The sequence below is a fragment of the Tetrao urogallus genome, assembly GCF_951394365.1.
Source record: "Tetrao urogallus genome assembly, chromosome: Z".
Lineage (NCBI taxonomy): Eukaryota > Metazoa > Chordata > Aves > Galliformes > Phasianidae > Tetrao > Tetrao urogallus.
This window is the reverse complement of record NC_136816.1, coordinates 51,633,924-51,654,947: the sequence shown is the minus strand read 5'-3', so window position 1 is coordinate 51,654,947 and position 21,024 is coordinate 51,633,924. Positions and strand designations below refer to the sequence as shown.

Sequence of the window (21,024 nt, the reverse complement as noted above, 5' to 3'; positions counted from 1 at the left end):
CTCAACCTAAATTGTAACTTTGATGACCACGTCCTGCAAGTAATTGAATTTCCTAATGCTCTGAAGAAATTCTCAGAAAAGGAATTTCTTATCTTTATCAATTGTATTGGACTCCCTGGATGGATGTTAATTGCACAGAGCAAGTCCAATACAATGCAACCTATTCTTATCATCATCAGGAGCATCATAAGCGAATAGTCCTGTATCTGTCTAGAAGACAGACTAACACTTAGAAGGCATTTGTGCTTATCTCAAACATTATTATAAAGAAAATCTATGTGCAAAATTGAATATCAGAGGTGTGGTAGCTAGTAACTGACCATCACACCTGGTAGACAAGAGATTCTGTAGCTGAATCTATAGAGATACAGCTGCATCTACATAGATTCTATAGCTGAATGCCTTGCTCCTAAGAACAATCAACAAAGACATGCAAACATATTTGCAAATTAGCCTCAATTAGCCCCTTTGAGTTTAAACTAGTCAGAACTTACCTGATCATTTTGATCATTCTTTTTTTGAACATATGATTTCTTTGAATCATTTATTTCAGAAGATTAACTCATAATGCCTATGGACAATTTCTGGATCCCAATGTAATCAAAACCTGGAGTAATGCAGCAGGTTTGTGTTTCAGTTATGATTATTGTTAGCACGAGATTTAAGGCACTGTAATTCAGGATTGTTTGCACTAACAATACTGGACACTATTCAAACAGTTTTAAAAAATGCAGTTGTTTCTTCCAGTAGTTGCACTCTGTGAACACACAGGTGCGTACAGATGGTGCACAAGAGACACAGCGTTCTTTACGACTGAACGCTCTAAGTTACTAATTTTTTTCCAAATACATTGAAAAAGCACTTATAGAAACAACTTCAGGGCGAAATTCAAGCAGGACTGACTTTTTTTATACATACGTCTAGACATTTTTCTGTGTGTTCATGTGGAATGCAGAAATGACTAAGAGAACTAGTGTAATTACTCTTAGGAGAGTTAAGCTGGCCTACTCAGCTGCTGCTCAATTTTTTTTTGACTACTGCAACAAATAGATTCCTCAGCTCCATGGAGAGCAAAGGCTGTCATCCAGTTGTACAACAGTGTCTTAAAGACGATGTGCATGCTTGTACTGAAGTGTCAGAGTATTCACTTGGAGGTTTTTAGCCAGTTTGGACACTTGTATGAATGCTTGCCTTAGCATCTCCCCTACAAGCACAGGCACTTCCTATAAGGCTGAGTAGATGGTGATACAGCCTTCTGGAAGTGCTTTGCCCTGCCCTCAGAGCACAGAAAATCTAAGCTCTTGGGCAGCTCAAGGTAAGTTTACATCCTAGCCTGAATTCTTAGCCCAGGATTTACTGCATTAACAAAAAATGTGAAACAAAATATACAATATCCGAAGTTGACCATCTGGATCTATCAAGTTCAGTGTTGTAGTTGCATAATCCATCTACATTTAGTAGTGAGAACAAGCTAAGAACGGCTGCATGGCCCTTTTTCTACCCTTCCAAGTGACAAGAACATTCATCTGCAAATGATGCTTTCCAAAAACATAGCACAGTCAGTGAACTCATCATATATGTTTTGTTTTTTACACTTCATCTGTACTTAAACCTCTTCTGGAAGTAGATGGTATTTAATTGCATTCTGAAGTCATTATAAAAACCTTTTTTTTGTAAGAACAGAAAAGTAATGTTTTGGAATTGAAGAATATATTTTTACTTCCTATCAAAGCCACAAAACATCCCCTCTTTCCAAAAGATTTTCACCTGCTCAATACTTCTTGCACATGGGGCTTCTCTAACATCCATTTCAAAAGAAATGAAGAGGCTTGACAACTATCTAACCTAGTGCAGTCACTCAGCTACACCAAAGCAATGAAGCTAACTCATCTTGGTCCAGAAGGAGCTATTACAATTGCTGAGATGTTTCCAGATCTCCAGAAGCAGTCCGATGAAGCAGTGGTAATCTTAAACACACAATTAGTATCTAGGGAGCAAATCTAAAGCCCAGCAGAAAGCTATTTTCATGAAGTTTTATTATTGCTTTTCCACTTACTGTAAGCAGCCTTTGACTGCCTGTCATACAAGTACTGATCACCATGAAACGGAGGCCAAATATTTCCTTTCATTTTTTGATATTACACTCAGGGTGAGAACACAAAGGATTTTACTTAAACCCTGCCTAGCTAATCATAGCAATGTCTTACTAGTAAGGTAATGATGGGTATGTGCAGTCATGGACAGATTGAGATGGGACAACAACCTATAAATATTTCGTATTAATTCAATTTCTAAATGCCGTGAAAGCCACAAGCAGTCCTGTTTTTCACTGCTCAGCACAGTGAGTGTATCACACTGCTTCTACATCAAGTGCTAAACAGAAATACCCAGTGAATCACAATAGCTTCCAAATTCAAGGACAAAACGCAACCATTGCTTCATTGCCTGAAAATTATGGTATGACAATTAGCAATGACCAACACCTGGTTGCTATCAAATCACCCTTTAATGATCATAGGAAATCATCAGCTAAACTAGAAGTATCTGGTGTTTCTGTCTTACAGTACTGCAATTGGGAAAAAAAAACAAACAAATCTCAGTCTTCAATAAAACCTCCCTTCTGCTATCCACAGCAGGACCAAAAGGTATAAAGGAATTAATAATCCACAAGACTGATATAAAGGAGCACCAGAGAGAAAAAATCATGACTCTGGATTTGCATGTCAGGGTGACTTCATAGCTAAAAATAAATTCCAGGCAACGAGCAGTATCTGGCAACAGAGTTTTTACCTCTCCTCACAAAACTGCTACCAGCAGGAATTAGGAAAAGGAATTGTGCAAACAGAAATTAAGCTTAGCATACATGTCTGTTATAAGGAGCCCTGCGTATAGCTTACACTTTCATCTTAGTCTTTTCCTTGCCAGAATACCTTGCTGCCACAACAGCAACACTAAGCACTATGCACAAAACAGCAAACAACTTCTCTGATGCCAAAAGGATTATTTTTTCTCGAGATAACCAAGGCCAGCAGCAAAGAGCACGGCACCCGTCTGCTGCTGGGCCATAGTAATTGCTCTCTTCTCCAGAAGTTGCCTGTGCAGCTTCCACCAGGGAGCCCAGAAGAGGAAAATCTCTTCCAGCTTACATCACAACCGCCGCAGATCGGCTCTGAAAGAGAAGAAAAGCTATTCATGTCGGGGAGGCTTAGCCCGCACCGAGAGCGATTTGCATGAGAAAAGCCTTGTGCAAAAAAAAAAAAAAAAAAAAAAAAAAAAAAAAAAAAAAAAAAAAAAAAAAAAGACTACACCAAGATGTAAGGCTTTGAGTGATACGCTCAGTTTCTAGATGGCTTATTTTGACAAGTTTTACACCTTTTGAGAGCCCCTCCGAACATTAGGCTACGCAGTGACAATCAACAGATGCAGATCGGTTTTCCGTGTCATTATTGTTGTTCCGAAGTGAAAACCGACGTTTTGCACTTGACAGCACGCCGTTATGGGGCAGGATGACTTTAAAAGTCAAATATTGCACAATGATTCCTTTCAAGCACTGTGTATTGGCAGACCTCCATCGGTTGCAAACAAGAAGTTTGACCTGGTGGAATGAACTTGCCTAGAATTTAAGATCTCATTAAAATATATAGTTACTGTTCTTCATTATTGCAAGAAGCTTAAAATAAGAAGGCAAGGTAAGTTAAAAGCTCCCAACAACTCCCTGGGCATGCAAGACTGCAGCAGTATTTATATCATTTACAGAATCAGGGAAACAATATTGATTCTGATCGCTTTTGCTCCTCAAGTTCAGCATTTAGAAAGACCCCAGACCAGAGCTTGTTTGAGACAAAGCAGGGCACATCAGTACAGGATAAAGGCTCGCTGTCAGTTACACACTGACAGCAAGACTCTTAGCCCTTGCAAAAGCTAAGGTTGAAGGAGGTGCAACAGTGGGGAAATATGGGTTTTTGCTGTATAATACCTGTACAGGGTATTAGGAGGGGAGACAGAAAAAGACCCTCTTAAATCATCCATGAGACAAAACAGGAGTTACAGAACTTCAGAAGTTGGCTTAATACTCCCATCCACTCCTCAAAAACAAACAAAAAAACCCAACCCTAAACAATAAAAACAAGCCACCCAAAACATCCAAGTCAGACTTAAGCTAGATTTGAGAACAAACTCTTCTGGAAAATAGAAGATTTTCCTCTCCCTTCATCCTTGGAACACAAAGGTAAGGATGTACTTAACAGAATATTTCCTTGATCACATCTCAATTCTTTAATCGCTGATGGCTAGCATCTTTTTGTATACTGCCTTAACCACCTGTTCAGTCAAGGATTTTCCAGCTTTAGATCAGGCGTATAAATTTCTGACAGACAGGAAAAACAACAGCTCAGAAAGTCTTTAAAGTACAGATACAGCAGGCAATACTTTGCTTCCAGGAACTGAAAACTACATCAGTAGATGGAATTGAGGAACAAAGTTCTCATATATTAGAATTCCCTAAATTAGGAAATCATAGAAAAATATTAGAAAGTATAGAGAAGAGCATGAAGAAATGCTTAGTATTCTTGCACAAATTATATTTCTGCTTCTCAAAGTTAAACATAACTGCCATAATATGAAAGAAGGCACAAACTTCCTATGTTTTACCCAGGAAGTATTGCTTAAGTTAACACAAGATGAATCTGTGGTAATCCAACTGCTGAAGTCTTCATCCCAATGCAAAGTATGGGAAGATAACCCACAGGACAAGAAATGGAACTTAAGTTCTATGTTTGTTTCTCAGAGATGACAAATAGTGAGCCAGGAACAAATTCAAAGTTAAGAGGGAGGCAGAGAGTGATCATGAACAGCTGACCTAGAGAAAAAACCAAGGCTTCATCAGGCGATTTTTTCTGGACATTTCATGGTCACAGACTACCCAGACAGTACAAAACAATGGTGAAAGCAGATTCCACTCATCCCGCAAATAATCCTGCAGTTTTGATAACTCCTTGTGATTATCTTCTCTCTCCATGCCCCAGCTGCCTTGGTTGGATAGATTTTTAACTGTGCTTCACTAAACAACACAACTCTTAGTCTTTCAAGGGTTACTTTGGTTAATGCTTTGTTTGCTTTTAGTGTTTTGGCTATTAAACTCTTGTCTATAACACACATCTTCAAAACAGAAAGTGCTACCAGAAAATGTTTTCATTAAGCATACTAACACCATGCTTCTCAGTCACAATAATTGCTGCAAATTGATTTTGATTTGTCAAATACCTTGCATATAGAAACAGTTTGATCTGACATGTTCAGAAGTTGTTTAACCTAGACTAACAGGTCTCACTGCACCCCAAGAGGCAGAAAACAGGCACACTGCAAAGGGTCAGCAGACCCTGTTCCCTTCTTTGTATCTAAGTTCTGTACAAGTACATAGCTATCATGCTTTAACAGCAACATAGCTAGGACAAATGTTGATAGTTAAAAGTACATCTAAACTATTTCTATAAAGCAAGGGACACAGTGTGCTTCAGAAATTCATCATTAGACGCAAATCACTGTTTACAACATGAGTAGACAAAGTTTAGAACTCAACATTTGGATACAGCAGAACAATGCCCTTTTTATCTCTACAGAAGTGAACACTCATTAGCGCTTGTTCTGAAGGAGGAGAAATGTTTGATTTTTGAAATTCTGCATTGGTGCAGTTCACAAAGAACGTTTTTTTTTTTTTTTAAACCAAGACTGATTTACTGCTATTCATAACGTTACATAAAACATTTTCTCCTCAGAAGCTAAACAGAGTTCCTCTAAGACTGCATGCTGGAAGCCATAGAAAGCTCACTGTCAGGAACAGTGTTCCAGATGCTGCTCACCATGTTACATTACCACCTGCCACTGTCTCCCATTGCTGTCATAGTATGTCCAGCCAGGCCAGATGGGCAAAGGTGATATTCAATGGGGTGAGACTTGCTAAATCTTTCTGTTCACTCAGTAGTACAGCCTCATGCTTTTTCCTGTTCCTCACCCCACCCTTTCCTTTTTATGAAAAAAGGGAACACCACTTATTTTTTATCCTCTAAGACAGCTTTTCTCCTCATCCAAAAAGGCTCCCAACCCTTCCTTCTCTGCTTTTCTGGCTTCTTGGACTAATTAACCATGACCATGCTGGGACAGGCCTTTTGGGAGAAAATTGCAGAATTGTCAGGAGCTGTTCTTCTGCTTAGGTCAGCCCTTCACCATGCACTCATAGGTTCCCACCGTCAAGCCACATTTGCTTCTACTCTTCACACGTTTCCTCTCCTTCCAACTCACTGTTAAGTTTGTCATCTCGGAGTAATTCCTGTCATAAGGGCCATTTATGACAGTCAGCAGATTTTCCCAGAATGCGCTCCAGGCATAAAGAGGGAAAGAGGGACAGTGAGAAACTTGCTTCAAAATCAGGAGCTGGTTTAACCAGCCACTGAACTGCAGCCTCTGGCTCACAGACACATACTGTCCTCACCCTCAGAGTGTGCCAGTGGAACAAACACGCCTGTGTTCCCCAGTAGATTAAGGCTTTCACTCAGAACAGAGCACTTATCTTTCTTTTTCCCTCCTTTACTGTTGATAAAACCATTTGGATGCAATGTTATCAGAGGGAACATCTGAACTTCTTCCATTTGTTTCTTTTACTTAAATACGTTCATCCCAAATATTGCTATTTCCTTCTCTAAAGCTTGTACTTTGACACTCACAATGACAGAAGTTAACCATCTGCCCTGCACAGTGTTCAAACATTTTCATTCTCCGCCTGCACAGCAGAAAGCCATGTGCATTACAGAAACACCATCCGTACAGTGCAGTGTCTTTTATAGATACTGAGACAGGATATTCACTGTATTCATCCCTAATCTATTCAAATAGGTCACCCAGAGTTCATAACGCCACACAACCACTGCCAGATAGGGTATCTGGAACACAGTATTTTCTCAAGTACTTTGAAAAAGCATGAAAAGTGCTTTTTGAAGGTACGGATTTAAGCAATGTGTAAGTCAGAATCTTGATCTCTCCTGATTTATATTTCTGTTTAGATGTCACACCGTATTTGTTAAATGCTTTTCCAATTGTTCACATCTAACAGGAATAAGAAGAAAAATGGTAGAGGAAACATCGCAGAATATTTTAGCCACTGGCGTCAGGTCCCTACTCTTGAAAGCACATTAACTTAACACACAGAATCAAAAGCTAAGATTTGCTAGCTACAATTCCTTCCATCCAGATGAGTGGAGCTGTTGCTGCTGACTTTAACAGGACAAGCTCAGGGATGAACATGTAAACAGCTGAGCCTAAGAGATTGCATTCCTTAAGTTTTAGGAAAAAGGCTATTAATGAGGTCCTTAGAGACATGGGTGCGTGTTTCCTTACAGTGCACATCATGGAAAACCGTCAAGCCTGCTGAATACATGAGCAAGTCAAACGGAACAAAGCTATCAATCTCCTCTCACACACCCAGGCACTTTCCCAGAGTGGAGGAACAGGTCCGGTTTGCTACAAAGCACCTACTGAGTGGTTCTCACACAGCTTCACTCACAGAAGTGGCAGGAGTCCATCTGTGACTCCTGTGCAGGTATGCCAAGTTTATAATTCAAAACACTTCTTCCAGCCTCCAACCCTGAAAATCCACCACAGGGCTCCAGCTCTCTCGTCTATTATTTGCAGCTGTTTAAAAATTTCGGCAGATCAAGTCACAAGTCTTTAATTGTTCAGCAGGTTTACATCACAATAATTTAGTGAGCTCTAGTTAGAAGTCTAACCTTTAAAATAATTGAACATAGTTCACAGAGAACACTGTAAGCCAGCATGGCTAACAACAGTGAATTACAACAAAGGCTCATTTTTATCACCAGCTCAAGCACTTTTGACTCTTAAGACATGACCTCTATTCAAGTCAGCATTGCACTTTAAACTCATTAAGCTACTTTCCAGGACGTACTATGTCAGAGTACTTCATCACAATTTCTGAATATGTGCCTTGAGAGAAACTTTCCAACAGATGATGCGGCAAGAGAAAAGTGCCTGAGGTTATTCAGTTTTTTTGGCTCCTTGATCAGACTCCTCAGAGTAATACGGTCATCACAAAAACATTCTGCAACACTGACTCAATAGTATTTCAACATTTAAATGTCAGACGTGGATAAAAGCAGCATTGTGCAAAAGCTCTAACAACTGTTATTTTAGAAAGTGCTTTATCAGACATTACCAAAGCTGTACTTCTAAACAATGCAGTTTTCTTGTTTTGCTTGCATGCTCTAATGCTCCCCAGACAGAGTATTTCTAGTAGACAGCCCTGTGAAAGGATTCACTTCAAGGTGACAGCCATTTTACACTCAACACACGGTTATTTCTAAAAGTGATGCCTAGATTTCTGAATGCCTTGTGCCAGATACGTAGATACCTACAGATCAGCCCATCGTAGTAGATGTCCTTCTGCAGCAGGAAGACATCCCAGGGTCCAGCTCCCTCCCCATTCTGCTGTGACCAGCCCCAAATCAGCCCCAATCTCAACATCAGATGCCTGCTCCATCCATGGTGCACACTTCCCTGGAAAAGCAAAGGTAGAACTATGTGGCTTTGAACTGTTAGAGGCATTTAATAAAAGTCCTCTGAAGTGTTCTGGCCATGCTGGGGGATGGGGGGGAGGGAGGAGGGCATGACACCCACCCCCTATCTTTCACCTCATAATGAGAACCACTCTGCTCAGCCTGTGGGGCTGGTACCTACACACCCTCCATTGCACCCACTGCTGAGTCTTCCCAGTCCGGTAGACAGCCTGGGATGTCTGAAATGGCTGGCAACACAGCTCCCATACATTTCAATGTTTACCACATCCATCTGCTGGGAGAAGAAATCCAGAAGTTAAGGGTTATCCTGATACTGGCACACTAAGCTGCTTTGTGACTCATACTACATTCTGTTGCTCTTTACTACCCTTCTAAAGGCAGTTTTCTGAAGTCTGAGACTTGAAACTAAAAGATAGCTAAAAGAAAATAATAATGAAATAAGTAGCAGGGAAAGATCAAGAACTTTGTTTTCTTGCTGCTGAACCATAAACCTTCTTAACGCTGCAGGCATGCAAGTTTTTAATAATGGCCACCTCGCTCATGTCTTGAGTTACACGAGAGGCCACGGAGCACACAAAATCATTAATTATTAATCCAATCATTTTACCAAAGCACCAGCTAAGCAGGATCTTCACAGAAGATCCAGTTCCTTCAGTGTCATTCAGTTCACAGACGGCATAGAAACAGAATATCCAGAGAGCCTTGTGAACTCTGCCTTCAGAAGAGAGGCTTCTTTTCAACATATGGATACTGGCTGGAAATACTGGATAGGTGTTTCATCTTTGAACTTGCCAGGAACTACAGAATTAATGAGAATTCAGCACTGTAATTAAGGTACCTATGTTTTTAGAAAGTCTGTGAAACAACAACAGAGTTTGACCACAGATTTTGAAATTTAATGACAAATAAGAAAGGAAAAGTCTTTATTTAGAAAAGAACCGATACAAATGTGTCTGTAGTACAGAAAAGGCCAAACACAAATTGCATAAAATAGTCTTTTGCCAGTATACAGATTTTGGCCTTGATTTTAGAAAGCAGAACCAATATAAACAACAGCTCTGCTGACTCTTGTGGATATACAGTGTTTCAGCAGCCCTTCACAGATTTCAAAGGTCTCAATCCAGCAGCTGCTGCCTCTTGCCTCTTCCTGGTCATCTCATGTTATTGAAGGCCTGTCCTGTTACATGCTCCAGTTACCCTTCCTGCTTTGCTATTCTTTTCACACTGGAACAAAGATGTTTAATTTTTTCTTAGACATACTCACAAAGATCTAGAAGAAAATTACTCTTTGACATGTTCTCCTAAGAATTGAAGTAATTCCTGCTGACATTCAAAACACTGCTGCAACCTCAGCCAGTAAAGACTGCAATTATGTTGGTTCCTATTGGTCCCAGGCACTGAGGACTCAGGCAGACCACACCTTACCTAGCGACAGCCCTCTGACCATACATAACTTTTAAAAGGGACACTAGATGTTAGAAGATTTCCGGATTTCCTGTTTCTCCTTTATACCATAAGAATGTGTAAGCCCAGGTATAAATAATACCACCTGGAACAAATTCCTACTTCAAAAGTGTGTTTTCTCCTATTACTTTGTCTAATGAGACAATATGTGTTAGCAACCATCATGTGACACTATTTTAGCCTTGAGGAAGTGGGGAAAATGTTGAAATTGGAATCACAACAAATATATTTATTTAGCAGCAGGTCAAGGTCTCTGTCTGAGGGACAGAAAGCAGCAGGAATGTTAAGAAATTATCTGCCAGCTTCATGAACTGAATACAGAGATATGCCGATATCATTAATTTACTCTCACGTTTCTCAAGACTCCAAATAAAGCATAAATCCTCCTAAAAGAAGATAGTGGCTACCTTCTTTATAGCTGTCCACATTAAGCTAATCACAAAGTTAAATTGGATATTTTGGGAGGAAAACACGAGGAAGGAAAAAAACAAAAACAATTTCTAAAGGCAAAAATCTGCACACAGACATTTTACAGCCATTGATACTAAATCAGAAAATGTTTTCCCCATCCCAAGACTGTGATCAGCATAATGCAGTTTTGATTTTTGCTTGAGAAAACAGCTAAAAGAAAGCACAACTCTGTAACTGGGTGTATCGAGTTGATTGTTCCTGTTTTCTGATGAACATCCACAGAACAGGGAAGTCCTAAAACCCAGCTCTAGTCACGAACCCCCTTGAACTCTGTTCCAAACAGCACAGCTGAGACCAGGATCTGGCATTCCACCAAACACACTGCTAAGCAAATCCCACATGACCAGCTGTGCATCGCATAAAGGCAGACACGTTCAAGTTAAATGTTCTGTGCTTTCCTTTGTCTATAGCAAGTGAGGTGATGCAATACGTGGTTGGGAAGTTCTCAGAAAAGGAAGGCAGCTCAGCTCCTAACACTCACTAATTCCATGTCATTTCAGAGCTTTCTTTACCAGAGAAAAGAGGCTTGGTGCAATCTGTAGATGTTTGATGTGTATCTTAGTATTTACTCGACCTGGAGGAACTTATTTGACAGACAGGCTTTAAAGTCACTCCTACAGATTGTAACTTACTATACATTCAATGCTTTCTATAGGACCTATGGTGAGTCTTTTGGGTGGGCAAAGCCCGCATGCAAGGGAGCCAGGAGAACAAGTAGCCTGTGGTAGGTTTTCTATCACTCCAGCACACCATTCCCATTTTTTTTTTTTTTATACACAGAATCATGGCATCTCAACCCACAAGAGTGTTGACCACACCACACAGCTTGGTGCCTTGCTAAAGGTACACTCAGTCCTACTGAGGATGTCACTGATGAAGACATTATAGAACATCCATCCAGTACTCACTCCAAGGGACACCACTTCCACTGCTTTTCCCTGTTGCTGACCACTGTGATGTGAACACATCAGTGTCCTGGGCTTATCCACACCATTAACAGCCCGATCTCTGCACAGCAAAGGTGCCTGAGTATAGCAACAGTTTCTACCACTTTCACATACGAATTCTGCTTCTGCCACTATGACAGGCAGATGGTTGGGTTGCAGAACATGAGAGGTGTTGAAAAGCACTGTTATAAAGGTAACTTTCATCACAGAGCTCATTTACACCTTTATTTACTACACCTAACTTTATAAAATGCCACAAATTTCTTTGACAGTGATCAAATTTTAGAAATAGATAAGTGCAATAGATGGCAGAAGAGTACAAGCTGTCAGACTAGAATTATCATTTTCCTTGAGGGGCAAACAGCTCCAGTAACCAAAAGCCTTAACAATCCAGGTGGGAGCAATAAGAACCAGAATCAAATCCAGGCTCTCATCTCCACTGCCACATAATACAATATGAGCAGTCCATTTCTGCACCTCAAGCCTTTAAAGTACATATTTAAAATTGCAAATCTATAATCTTTCTTCCCAGGGCAGGATACATGTTTGTCCTCCAAGTACTTGGAAAGTTACAGGTGCAGTTAAACATCATCCTGCCAGAATAAATTTGTACTCAGTGCACACTGATAACTCACTTGTCAACACTTCTCTTCTTGACTCAAAAATGAAAGCCTGCAAGATTTTCCTGTTCAAGTTGGTAGAGTTGTTATACCTGCAACTAGTGAAAGACTGCTTCTGAGCTTGGACCTGCCTAGGATTTACAGCTATTGAAGCTGTGTGAAATCCTTCCTAGGTCATCAAACTTGAGATCAACGCTATTAATTCCCTGCCCCTCCTCATCACATTTTGTCTCTGTCTGAAAAACTAATTTTAGGCTATAGTCATCAAGAAGAATGCAAAGTGTGTAGTAAAAGCTGTGCAATACACTAAGTGACCAGGGACATGTGTTGATGCTACTAGGAAGACAACTACCATCTCCATTGTTTATCTTATGGCTAGTACAAGATTAGTTCTGCACACACACATTGTAGGCAATTACAGCATGGATATTTTGGTCCATCATTTACCTCTTCATGAAAAGAAAGAAGTACGTTCATTGATTATTTTCTCATCTAAACTGGTATTTAAGAAATCCTCCAATCACCTTACACAAAACAAGAGCCTTGGCAGAGAATACTTTTTGTTTGGGCTCTGAAGAATGCACTCCTTTGCACATGCAGTTATGTTTAATCAAGTTGTACTACCTCAAGAAAACATGCAAGTCACTGAACTTGGCTAAAAAAGCAAACATATCACTTAAACTTTCCAAATAAATATTTGGCTTAAAGAATCTTTTCCCATCAGTGTTAGATGTGGGATAGAAGAAATTATCCTGAAACTTCCCCCATGCTGTATGACAAAGTGCATGAACAACACAAAGAAGAAAAAAAAAAAAAAAAAAAAATCAAGCAAAAAGTGAAGCACTGTGTCTGTTTTCACAGCCCTAACTTGAACATGGTGGCAAGAACTTGAGGGTTTTATTTGGCCTCAAACAGAAGCCTGCACACCCAGCATTCATGCTGTGATTTCACACTGTGATTTATTCCATCATTTACATGCCAGGTTTCAAAAGCCTTGCCTGCTCTCAGATGTGTAGGAACAGCACATGACTTACTCAAACAGTGTAGGACTACCTAAAGTTTTACAGCAATAGTTAAATCTTCCAAACACCAGCCAAAAGATGAATCAGTATCTTTCCACCTCTGAAGCTGCAGTCACAGGTTCTTTTCAACAGTAACTTCATAGGATTCCCTTGAACAAGATAGAAATCTACTCCTCCCTACACAGCTCAGCCCTAAGCCTTCCTTTGCCATCACTAACATACAGATGTGGAAGTTCTGACTGGTGACATGCAGGGAACCCCGTCTCCACATCCTCCTGCAGCCTGCTTCCCTATTCCTTGGTAAGATGCCTACAGTGCCCTGATGATTCTGCTATTACTGATACTTCAAAGAGTCCTTCAGGTTATATTAATATTAACCAGGAACACACACAGTGCAGAATGAGGCCATCTGATCTGATAGGCAGCTAGGCTTACAGGTGGAGCATAAAGGCAAGTTTTCTTCTGAGTCCCTCCACAGATCATCTAAGTTGCAACAGAGAAAGTATAGCAGAAATGAAAGTTCCATGTGCTATCGTGGTGAAGCTGAACTTAAAACTGCACCAATGTGCGGGTGTCAGAGACCAGAACTAGCTTCAAACTGGTCACTTCTCTATTAGAAACAAAAACTTCCTTTCACAGGGGGGTACAGCCTAAAACAAAAGGAAAGCTTTAGGAAAGAGCTGGTTCTGAAATGACTGTACTATTAGCTTCAGTGCATGTTATACATTAAGTGCTATACAGTTTTGTGTCCAAAAAAAAACAAAGGTCGCATCCATCATTACTTGCAGCATGACCTGACAACTATACAGAGAGAGCAGTGACCCATAACATGCAAGAATTACCTCAACATCCCAATGAGCAGGTCAGTGCATGCTGTACAGAAACAGGAGTTCTCTCACAGTAGCACAAAGGTTTCTCTCTCCTTCAGATCTTAATAGTAAGACTTTTCATATGCAAATATTGCTATCCAAGCGATTATTTGGATGGATTGATACTGCTGACACTTGCAAGAGAAAAGTGCCAGTTCTATGACTATCTGGAACAAAAATGTGTTTAATTCAGTAGTCTGCAGTCTGCTAGGTGATAAGCATGCCTCCTGATCAATAATTGAGGAATGAGCTATTTCACAGACAGGTATATCACTGCCTATTCAGCCAGATAGGATTCTTCCTAAGAATTTAATCTCATGAAGCATCATACTTTCAAACATTTGGCCTTGATGCTTGCTGCTCTATTAGACACATGGCAGAGAGAGGGGAGAGAGAACCCAAAGTTCATAATTCACCAGTTATCAATGGCCTGCTGCTGAAGAATGATTTATGATGAACCCATGCAGACCAGGTTACCAGGAAGTATCTTAACATTTGCTGCTTGTAGTCAGCTAGTCATACAGATGTATTACAATTTTACATATTTGTGTCTAAGAACCAAACCTTAAAGATTTCCTTTAGCATGAAAGAAAGAGACTGAAAATAGAGCATCTGAATTGCACTGACTCACCCATGAGCTCCCAAGACTGCACAGGTATTACTGCCTAAACACAAACAAATAGCAGCAGGCAGCCTGGCCAGCCCTCTTTTTATGTTGAGCCTTCATATGGTATCTCCAGGGTGGGCTTTAAAGCAAACACCCATGGTCCCTCTGTCCTGACAAATGGCACATCTAGACTTTTCTGTAGTGTAATGGTACCACAGAGTTGTTAGCTTTAGCTGAACCAGTTAAGTGTTTCAGGGCTTGACCTTTTAAGCATATTAAACTGCATGTGCATTTTCTCACAACAGCTTCCAACTGTGATCTCATCAGTGACCAATACTGCAAATAGCCATTGTAAACCAATTTAATAAAACTACTACAATGATGGGGGCAGGTTTTGAAGTCTAAAATGGATAGCTTGATTTTCTATTGTATAAATAAATCCTCATTCTTCTCCAGTTCCGTTTCAAGATTTCTCAGAAGAAACTCCCACAGTAGTTTTTCTTCCCTGTCTCCATTGTCCTTTCATTTCAGTATTTCACAAGAATTCTTCTCCTGATTAATGGATGAGTAAAAAAGGTGAAGAAGCAAGGCTGGCAGGTATGATTGAAATTGTAGTAGATACTGTAAAAACTGTTCAGTTTCTTGCAGAGAGGCGAGATGAGGTATCCCATAATGCAAATTCAAGCTTAGTACTAGAAGTTGTAATTTCCAAGAAGCCAAGAAAAATAGCACTTGCTTAATTATGGATGATTATAACCCTCATCAGCCACAACAGTTTTACTGTAAACTCAACTTGCATTAATGCCAAAGCTTCAATCACAGTTTAAAAACCCTCAGACCCATATTCTCATTCACAGACAGGTAAATGCATAACTACACAGAGACAAGCAGCAGCAAAAGCCAAACTTGAGGCACAATCTGAGATAATCTTTGGAAAAGAGGATCCTGTGGCAAGATTTATCTGTTAGAATTTGCCTTATCCAATAAGACAACAATGTGCAGCATAGCTGTTACTCATCCCCTACCTTTATCTTCTAAAGGAAAAAAATTCCTAAATGATACTGCAAAGGTATTCATGTAACTACTGGTGAGACTGTTCTAAGAAGATATGTTTACATTGCTCAAAGGAAGAAAATCCTTATTCTTGGTTTTATTTATCTCAGGAGTTTAAAGACACTGGAGACTGTTCATTTGTCCTCTATGTTTTCTGTAAGCAATACATTTTCCATAAAGACAAAAGTAATAAACCCAGTTATATACGAACAATGAAAGCATTATTTATCCTCAGATGGGTGATTTTAGGCAGAAAAGAACTGACAATCTAAAAGGACAAAATGTTTTTTTTTTTTTTTTTCTTTTTTTTTTTTTCCCACCCAGTATGAAATACACCCTCTTCAAACATTACTGATCTCTACAGGTACTACAAGCCTACTCATTGTGTTTAAAAAACAATTTCCTATTCTGTATACTTATAACAGATGCTGTGCCTAGCACAGAAGGTTAATGAAAAATAGTTTTTATTAAAGCTGGTTAGTGTGCAACTAAGCGTGCAAACAGAGGTCTAGAAAGCAGCCAGAAGTAGACATCCACCATTTGAATTAACTTCAGCATTAACTTGCAACATGAAATTTTACTATAAAACAGTATTTTGATTACAAATACTGCCAAAGAGCATAGCTCCTTCCTTAGTATCTTATATAAAACCATGTTTTGCCCAATTCCTCTGCTAATTATTGGTTATTTCTGTATTTATTCCTCTTCAGTGTGGGTCAAAATGCACTGTTTGCAATCTGCTGCTTAGCTGTTTTTGCAGCTATCAAGTGAATGAAAAAAATGCCTTGCTTTACCAATTTCAATTGTCATTGCTATCTATAGAGCCATCAATACTAGAAGATGCCTCTCTGTGCATTCAGTTTTAAAGGAGGCAAAGGAAAAAAAAGAAAAGCTTGTAACTGTAGATAGATATTAAGTAGAGGAGATGCAGTTCTCTCTCCCGGGTTTCACCCAGGAGGGCAATGGCTGCAACTCTATGCTGTCTTACAGTCCAGTGCTCAAAGCAAACCACCCTGACAGTCCCTGCCCTGCCAGCAGTGTGGGGGATCTGCAGCTGCTTCTCCACTGGCCCGAGTTGTGCCTGAAGCACATGAGGCTGTTATTCTGATAAGGCAGCCAGCACCCAAGCCTTCGAGTATGGATCTGTCCCATTTTGCCATAGCTTAAATTATGGCTCTGCTATTCTCTCTGATGTTATGTTGCTTTCTAGCACAGCTGGGTTTGTTCAAGCTCTGTCATTACAAGGAGGATGCTATAGCTGCTGGAGCAGAAAGGTCAAATTATCAGTGCTTTTCATTCTTCCTCTATGTTACCAGCTGAGCACCTTCCACACCTCAAACAGCTCCCCAACTCGCATCACTCATTTTACAGGTGAGAAGGGACAGGAGCTGCACAGCTTTAAGATACAAGCATTCCTGCTAATTTCACCATGTTTTCATGCAGACTTATTCTAGGGTATTTCCACACTAGTGATAGCCCCTTCTAGGGCAAAGAATCCTGATGCAACTGAATTATCTCCCAGAAGCTTGCAGCAAAGGGAAAAATCTCCCTCACTCTCTTCCTCTAAGGCCACACCATCCATTTGACAGCATCCCCAAGCCTCCATCACCACCCTCCCTTTCCCATCACCCTCCCATCCCAAGCAATCTCACCCTCTTCTTTGCCCAACCAGCATCATCTATGTTGTAAATAAACTCAAGCCACTGACAGCAAAGCAATTCCTCCTCTTGTTCATTTAAAAGAAGCATTTTTTTTCTGCCAGCTCATCACCATGCACAGGAGGGTACTCAGCAGCATGGTGCTGCTGCACTCTCAACCTGTGACATTTCCCCTCAACAGTACCACCAGGGAAACACAAGGTCTCCTATGCTGCAGCACTCATACACAACAATGGCAATTAACATTAATATTCCAAAACTTGAGATCCAGAAATGCTTCCAGGTACTAATAGCCATGAAGTTTCTAGCTAAGTGTTCGATGTGAGCCCTGTCACCTGCGAGCAAAACTAAATAGTGCTTGGAATGCCACTAGTAGCACAAATCCCTATGAAAGTAAATAAAAGAAATAGGAGGGGAGTGAGCAGATGCTAATTGAATTCACTAATTGTAAAAACAATATGCTCATGACATTTCAAGGGTTACTTTGATTACTTATTATTTCTATCTTGTCAGAAGCCAATAGGATGTGTAGTTGCAGTAAGTGGAGGAGGAACCTCAGGTGAAAATCAAAGCTTGATTCAGAGTTAGGCTTCCTCACTCTGTGGAAATTATCCTCCTCTTGGCATGCCAGTGGAACCTTGCTGCACCCCATTCCCTTCCTCTTGCCAGCACTGATTCTGCAGTGACTCCCTGATCAGACTATTCAGCTCACTAAACCACTAGAAAACTAACTCAGCAAAAGAACTGCAGATTTCCTGCCAGTGTAGCCAGCTGACTCAGCTGACCAGACACAATCTCCTGCAACTGCACAGTGGAGGCAATGGGAGTGCACAGAGCAGGGCCAGTGTCATACTGCTGCCAGAGAGGACTGTCACCTTAAATACACAAACAGGGAAAACACCTACATAAAGAAAGGAAGAAAGAATGAGGGAGGCAACACTTGCCACAGCAAATGGGACAATACAATGAATAGGAAGATGAAGAAAGAAGGGCTGACTTCTTTCAGCACAGCAGTGCCTCTAGGACAAGTTAAATGGCAGCTAGCTGCCCCCACAGCTGCTCGAAAGGCAGCTGTCAGTGCCAGACAGTGACTGAGAACACTGTAGTCTCAAAGTCCAACGCACTCTTTTGTTGGCGATTCCTGACCGAGGTACCCTAGGTTGCTCCATTCTAAGAATTCCATGATTAGTCATCACACTGATACTTCCCAGGTTTTATATCTTGTATTTCTAATTGTCATTGTAAAGGTTTCCTTTTGTATACAGGAATTTCTAGGAAAGTCATCCAACTGCAGATTAAGAATAAAATGCAATCAATAGATGCAAAGCAAAGTGGGATGGTTTACCAACAGAGCATCACTGACACAATAGAGCATGACAGCATCTTGGAAAATTCTGTCCCATCTCTGAGCATAAACTATTGTATGGGAACTGCTGAGTCACAGCCTAAACCTCTGATTGATCACATGAGGCAAGCAATGATTCAGCCACAGGAGCACAGGTGAAGGCAATTCACCTGTGCTGCCAGAAGGGGTGGAGCCAGGCTTCACCTCTCCTAGAGGTATTTAAGAGCTGGCTACCAGTAGGGAAGGATCTCTTCTGGAGATTTACTGTGCTGGAGTTTTGTAAGTGAGCCCAGTATATGGGTTAGCTTTCTATCTATTCTCTTTTTGTTATCATAATCTACTTTGCCTAACTCTCTTGTTTATTTCATAATTATAACATCTTAATATTCATTGATTATACAAGTATACATTTACAAATGATAATGGCAGCAGTTTGAGCTATTCCAAAAGCACAACAATATTCCACCTCACTTTCTTGGTCTGTAATTACAAAAATATTGCTGAATTAGTTTTGAGAAAGAAGAATAAATGTGGTGGTATAGTTGTGTAGGAGTAATAAAATCCCTTGTCCTTGCAGATCAGTGCTGCCACTTCAAAAGAGTAAACATGACCAATGTGTTAGAGGAGTAAGACAAGGAGTCCTTGTCTTACTGCTCTGCCTGCACTTGCCACACACTACCACTAAAACACTCAGCTGGTACAGATCATTAACCCAGTAAGATCCCAAGTGATGATCTGCCATTTTAGCAATCCAAGTCACTCCACAAAAGTGCTGGCATCAAGAAGGGAAGAGAACCATGCAGCCAGGACGATAAACATTTCCCCAGTCTATCACATGAGCCTGACGCATCTTACGAAACCACAGACCTAAGTTTCAGCACCCTGCCCTTGCTTTCATTGAAGCTGGTCACCACAGCAACTCCAAAGAGATGTTCTTGACTTTTTAACTCTTTCTTTCAAGGAAACTTTCCATACTAGGCATTTGTTTCTCATACTGAAATGCTACAAATTCCAATACTAACTTAATCCCATAGTTGTTTTACATATCACAATGTTCAGGAAAACAGCATGCCTCAACTTCTGTATTTAAAGGCTGTGTGATAATGTTTTCATTTACTTACCTTTTTGCTTCTTCTAAGTGACAGAGGTACTCATAAGCAATGTTCTGACGTCTCCTTTCATCCATCTCCTCTGCTGAAAGCCTTTCATCATCCACAATAGCTGCAAACAGAGACCCATATCAAGTTACACACGAGTCAGGAGTGGTTTAGAGAAGTTTTACTGAAAGCCTATGCAAAGAAGAGAAACTAAGACAGACTAAGTCTGTCCTCCAGGAAAGTGGTCATTTTTGGCACTCAAACATTTAGACCACTTTTTCCTCTTGGAGGGTGAATTCCTCAAGTTCCACTTGCTCAGACCCAGGGGGTCTCACATTTGTCTGCTACCTGATTTGGGGGCAGGTATGAATTCTTATGCAGGTGGAGCTATGTGTGGGAGCTGACAGTTTCAGCTCACACGTACCTGGAGGAGTTTGGGGACCACCCAAGTGAGCATTGGTAGAGGAACTGCCCCTTCAGCAGCAGAGATAGAAATAATGCACTGCAAATATGTCTCAAGGCAACTTGGGAGCCAGATGCAGTTTCAGCAAGCTGTTAACCTGCAACAGAGCGAGCTGCCTCTCACTGATGGGCCCTGTGATAAGAGCTGTAAGCAAATGAAAGGGCTGTGGTATTCATACTCCTTACTGCTGAACCACATCACTTCCTATTAAGGAACCTATTAAGAATGACTCTCCGCACCTCTCCAGCTGGAAACATCCCTTATCATTAACAACTACCCCATGACTGATCTCCCCTTTCGTAGGCAACACAGGCCCTCTTGTGAGCAATTAGTCCTCCCAGAAGTTCAAATGTTTCCAGTAATTAATCTAAAATAAGGCCACTACAATACTACAGACTTCTGTCTAAGTTTCAATCATAGCATGAAGCTTATGCTTAAGGAAGCCTTCAAAAACCAGTTACCAAAATGGCACCCTGTTTGTGCTGGTGCCTGCCAGAAGAGTTTGACCTATCCTCCATCATGTTTCCCAACCACAAATTCCAAGTCTGTGCCAGAGCTGACTAACTTACTGCTGTGTTTGTGAAGTGGAAAACAGAGCAGACCTTGCTGGAAAGCAAGACTTGTGATCCTACAAGCAAGCTTCTTCACATCTCTGATCTGAATGACTGCACAACTGCAGCCATGCTCATACAAGTAAAGGGTGGGGACAGAAACAGGGCCAGACACTTTCTGCATAACCCTACAAGCTAAGACCATCAAGAAGTATACTCCATAAAAAACAGATTCTCTCTTCTCCAAATGCACTGTTCAACACAACTTCAGT

The 21,024-nt window shown here is 40.6% G+C and overlaps 1 protein-coding gene across 1 annotated transcript in view; it reads right to left on the bottom strand.

Moving 5' to 3' along the window:
• The window catches only part of IQGAP2 (IQ motif containing GTPase activating protein 2), a gene marked incomplete at both ends in the record, with an annotated part of 120,340 nt that overhangs the window by 78,908 nt on the left and 20,408 nt on the right, over nucleotides 1-21,024 (bottom strand). Inside the window, one exon of the mRNA XM_079548113.1 lies at nucleotides 19,763-19,862. Coding sequence (XP_079404239.1) covers nucleotides 19,763-19,862 — 100 coding nt within the window. The remainder of the gene's footprint in view (nucleotides 1-19,762; nucleotides 19,863-21,024) is intronic.